Source organism: Propithecus coquereli, unplaced genomic scaffold, assembly GCF_000956105.1.
Source record: "Propithecus coquereli isolate 6110/MARCELLA unplaced genomic scaffold, Pcoq_1.0 Scaffold174, whole genome shotgun sequence".
NCBI classification, from domain to species: domain Eukaryota; kingdom Metazoa; phylum Chordata; class Mammalia; order Primates; family Indriidae; genus Propithecus; species Propithecus coquereli.
This window is the reverse complement of record NW_012142080.1, coordinates 1,064,828-1,068,407: the sequence shown is the minus strand read 5'-3', so window position 1 is coordinate 1,068,407 and position 3,580 is coordinate 1,064,828. Positions and strand designations below refer to the sequence as shown.

Genomic DNA, 3,580 nt, shown 5'->3' with positions numbered 1-3,580 from the left:
GTGTATTATTTATCAAGAATGTGTTGCAGAAAAAAATGTCTAATCTCTCTACACTTATTATTGTAGAATTTATATTTATTTTATCCAGGGCTATGTTTCATGAAATTCAACCAAATATCCTTTTTATTCCCCCAGTAGCTGCTGAATGTAATAAGCTATGCAAACCTAATTATCTTTTTTAATAAATAAATAACAACTAACTTTATATGTAGCTTTGTTTCTCCTTATTTTTTAATCTTCTATGAAAAAAAAGTGAAATTAAGCATCTCAAACCACTGCTTTCAGATTTCATTTAGAGTGTGTTTCAGTTCATTAAATCAACAAAACATAAAATTATGTTGAAAATTCATCTGTAAACTACCTTATGCCTCAGGGTCCATGAGCAGTAGATAGCCTTACACAACAGAATGAATAATAGATTCAGTCTTGGCCCTATTTCTCTGTTTTCACGGATATGTAACTTTAATTGTAATAGTCTCCATCATAGCTAAAGAGAGTTTGGTTTAATATTTTATTGTTTTGTAACTTAGTGACACTCTTGTTTTCATTTGTCTCATAATTCTAATGAACTAAGCATGCATTGGCCTCTGCCTATTACATTGGTCTTTTCAGGAAATGGTGGTGCTTATCATGTGACCTGAAGTCAAAAAAAATCCAAGAATAATCCAATCACCTTGCTTCTCACTTCACTGCAGTAATGTCTATTATTCAATATGCTTTGGTTGGCATCTTTAAATGTATTGATTTCACTATATGTGGCTTCAGAGCCAAAAGACATGTTGTCTAGGTCTGTTTGAAGTTTCTTGTCGCAGAATAGAAAGTTCCAGATTTGTGACTGGAATTTCTAGAAACCAAAACAGTGAAGATCAAGCATAGTGCAAATAGCTCTCATTGCCATTATGGATTAAATATGTCAAACCTGTTATAATACAACATCTATCTAAGACAGCCAGAGAATTTGAAAGCCCTAAAATTCACCATATCTGATTAGTCAATTCAGTTCCCACTGCATCCTGGGTATATTGTTCCTACCAAAACAAATAACCAAAAACTACCTCTGCCACCACCAAAAAAACAGAAGTCTTGAGGGGTCACCTTAAGTATCCAGAACAGTCAAATATCTTGAGATAGAAAAGGGGTGTAAGTAATTTTTGGTAGGCCTAACTATGTAAGCTAAATCAATTTCCAGCCACCTGAAAAGAAAATACCTGAGAATGTATTAAGATATTAGGAGTCTGCCTTTAAAGAGTACCATAAATATATATTTAATTAAAATAAGGATGTAATTAGTACTTTTCATTCTTAGAACATGAATTTCTTAAGGATTCTGGCTCTTCCTCTTGAGAAAGCAACAAACATTGAATATATCACGCAAAAATTAATTACTATTTTTGTTCAAGAATAACATTTGAGGGAAGCTAGCTGCAAAATAATTGGAATGCTTTTCTTTAATAAGTAGGTATAATGAATTTTAACAGATTAAAAGCACTATGGTTAGGAAAAAAAGAGAAAACAGAAAATGCTTTTAGGGTGTTTTCTCCAGTGGATAGCACAAGCAGTGTGACAAAAAGCCTATTATTTGTTGGAAGACTTTATTTGAGCTTTTTTTTTTTTTTTTAATTAGGGCTGTTTTCTAGCTTTAATGTTTTGTCATTGTTGTTATTGTGGTAATTAAAATTCATTGATGTGTTTGGCTCTGTTTTTTTTTTTCCTCAGGCCGCCGACATTTTCATGCATCTCAGTGCCCTAGGCCCACAAGTCCTGTGTCTACAGACAGCAACATGAGTGCTGCTGTGATGCAGAAAACCAGACCAGCCAAGAAACAAAAACACCAGCCAGGACATCTGCGCAGAGAAGCCTACACAGATGGTAAGTCCATTGAAACGGATGAAAACGCCTATGAATCTCGCCTATTTAACCTGCCTCTCTAGGACTAGAAAATGCATTCACTGACATTAGAAATTACATTAAAAATTCATTAACAGTCAGCTTCGTGTTACTTATAGGAGTGATCTACTTCCACATCTCGTCAGGCACCTCTATTCCTTGCAGTTTTCTAATAAGCTGGTTATTTAAATTGCTAAAAGAATGTACACCTTTAATATTTTTGAAAGGTTATTTTATAGTTTCAAACAAATGGACATCACTCTAGTTGAAGTGATAGCATAGGATTAACCTTCGTCAGATTCACTGAGAAATCCTCCCGAGTCTCTTCACTTTCTTTTTCTTACAATTCTGGATTCAAATAGAAGACAATGAACATATTTGAATTAATTTTAACTATAGTAGTGTTATAAACAGTTATTTTGGACACCAAAAGGCAAATCAAATCATCTTCCTTCATGCCTTCACATACAGTATCGACTCTCACTGAAGAGGTAACACTTGGATTCTCACGGGAAGATGGGAGGGTAATGCAAACATCGTGATGTTTTCTCGAGAAGGCCTTTAATGAAAGTGCCTCAGGTGGCCCAACATTTATTAAACCGCCACCTTCTCATTTTATAAAACAACCCCACGGGCTTTGTTGAAAATTCATGTAAGATAAATTCTCTAAGACTCGCCCATCTTGTCAAGTTTGCTAAATGTGCTAAAGGGGTGGAGGAAGAAGGGTGTCACAGGCATGGTTTCCCCACCTCCTGGTCCTCTGCAACTGCAATCTGATTAGGACTTTCATTACCAGTCAGCAATTTTTCAAAAAGGGCATCATTTTCCATTATCATATGAAAGCCTAATATTATAGATCCTTATCCAAGGTTGCAAGGAAGGTTTTTGAGGTACTTCTCTCTGTGATTCCTGCCACTTGACAGAAAAATTTAATACAAAGCTCACAGCATGATGAGCAAGAGTAATTTTGCAGTGAGTGGCTGTCCATGCTATTATCTGTACTTTATTCTGAGTATTTTCTCTCACTAGCATCTATCTGATATTAGACTACATTAAATACTGGCATGACACAGCGCACCTGGGCCTCCTGGCTTCTGCCCAGGACTCTTTTGTCAGTGAAACTGAGCTGTCAGAATATTATCTGATTTTGAAGGGTTATTGCTGTGGCTTCGTGCATGTTTGCCTCTGTGAAGGGACAAACACTAGGTGTAAATCCCCAAAGTCTACTGGCAATTTTACATTTATGGGACCCCTATAATGGCATTTTTCAAGTTTTATAGCTGTTTTATCAATTTTTATTATCTAGAAGAGAGTGCTTCTAACTGGAAAACTGACCAAACATCAAGCCTGGATGTAAACACATCCAAATTGAATACATAAGGGAGAAAATCTGGCCTAAAGCTTTGTGTAGATCTTTCTATCTCTTATTTGTACTTGTTTGGATGGGATTCTGGCATTGATTGATGCTTTTTAAAAATGTTGTAAATAATGTAAACATGCCAAGATAAAGAATATTGTATTACAGTTATAAATTACACTATGCTTGAAAATTGTTATCTATATTTATTGTTCCACATTCTACAGTACTTATTTCAGGGTGTTTAATAATTAAATATAAATTCTAACTAATCCTTGAATAATAACTATTAAATTGAATGATGAAACACCCAAGTTACTATTTTAAGTTAATTTC

The 3,580-nt window shown here is 34.7% G+C and overlaps 1 protein-coding gene across 1 annotated transcript in view; it reads left to right on the top strand.

Moving 5' to 3' along the window:
• ROBO1 (roundabout, axon guidance receptor, homolog 1 (Drosophila)) overlaps positions 1 to 3,580 on the top strand; it is a 142,824-nt gene that overhangs the window by 122,568 nt on the left and 16,676 nt on the right. The window contains exon 23 of the mRNA XM_012642110.1: positions 1,717 to 1,869. Coding sequence (XP_012497564.1) covers positions 1,717 to 1,869 — 153 coding nt within the window. The remainder of the gene's footprint in view (positions 1 to 1,716; positions 1,870 to 3,580) is intronic.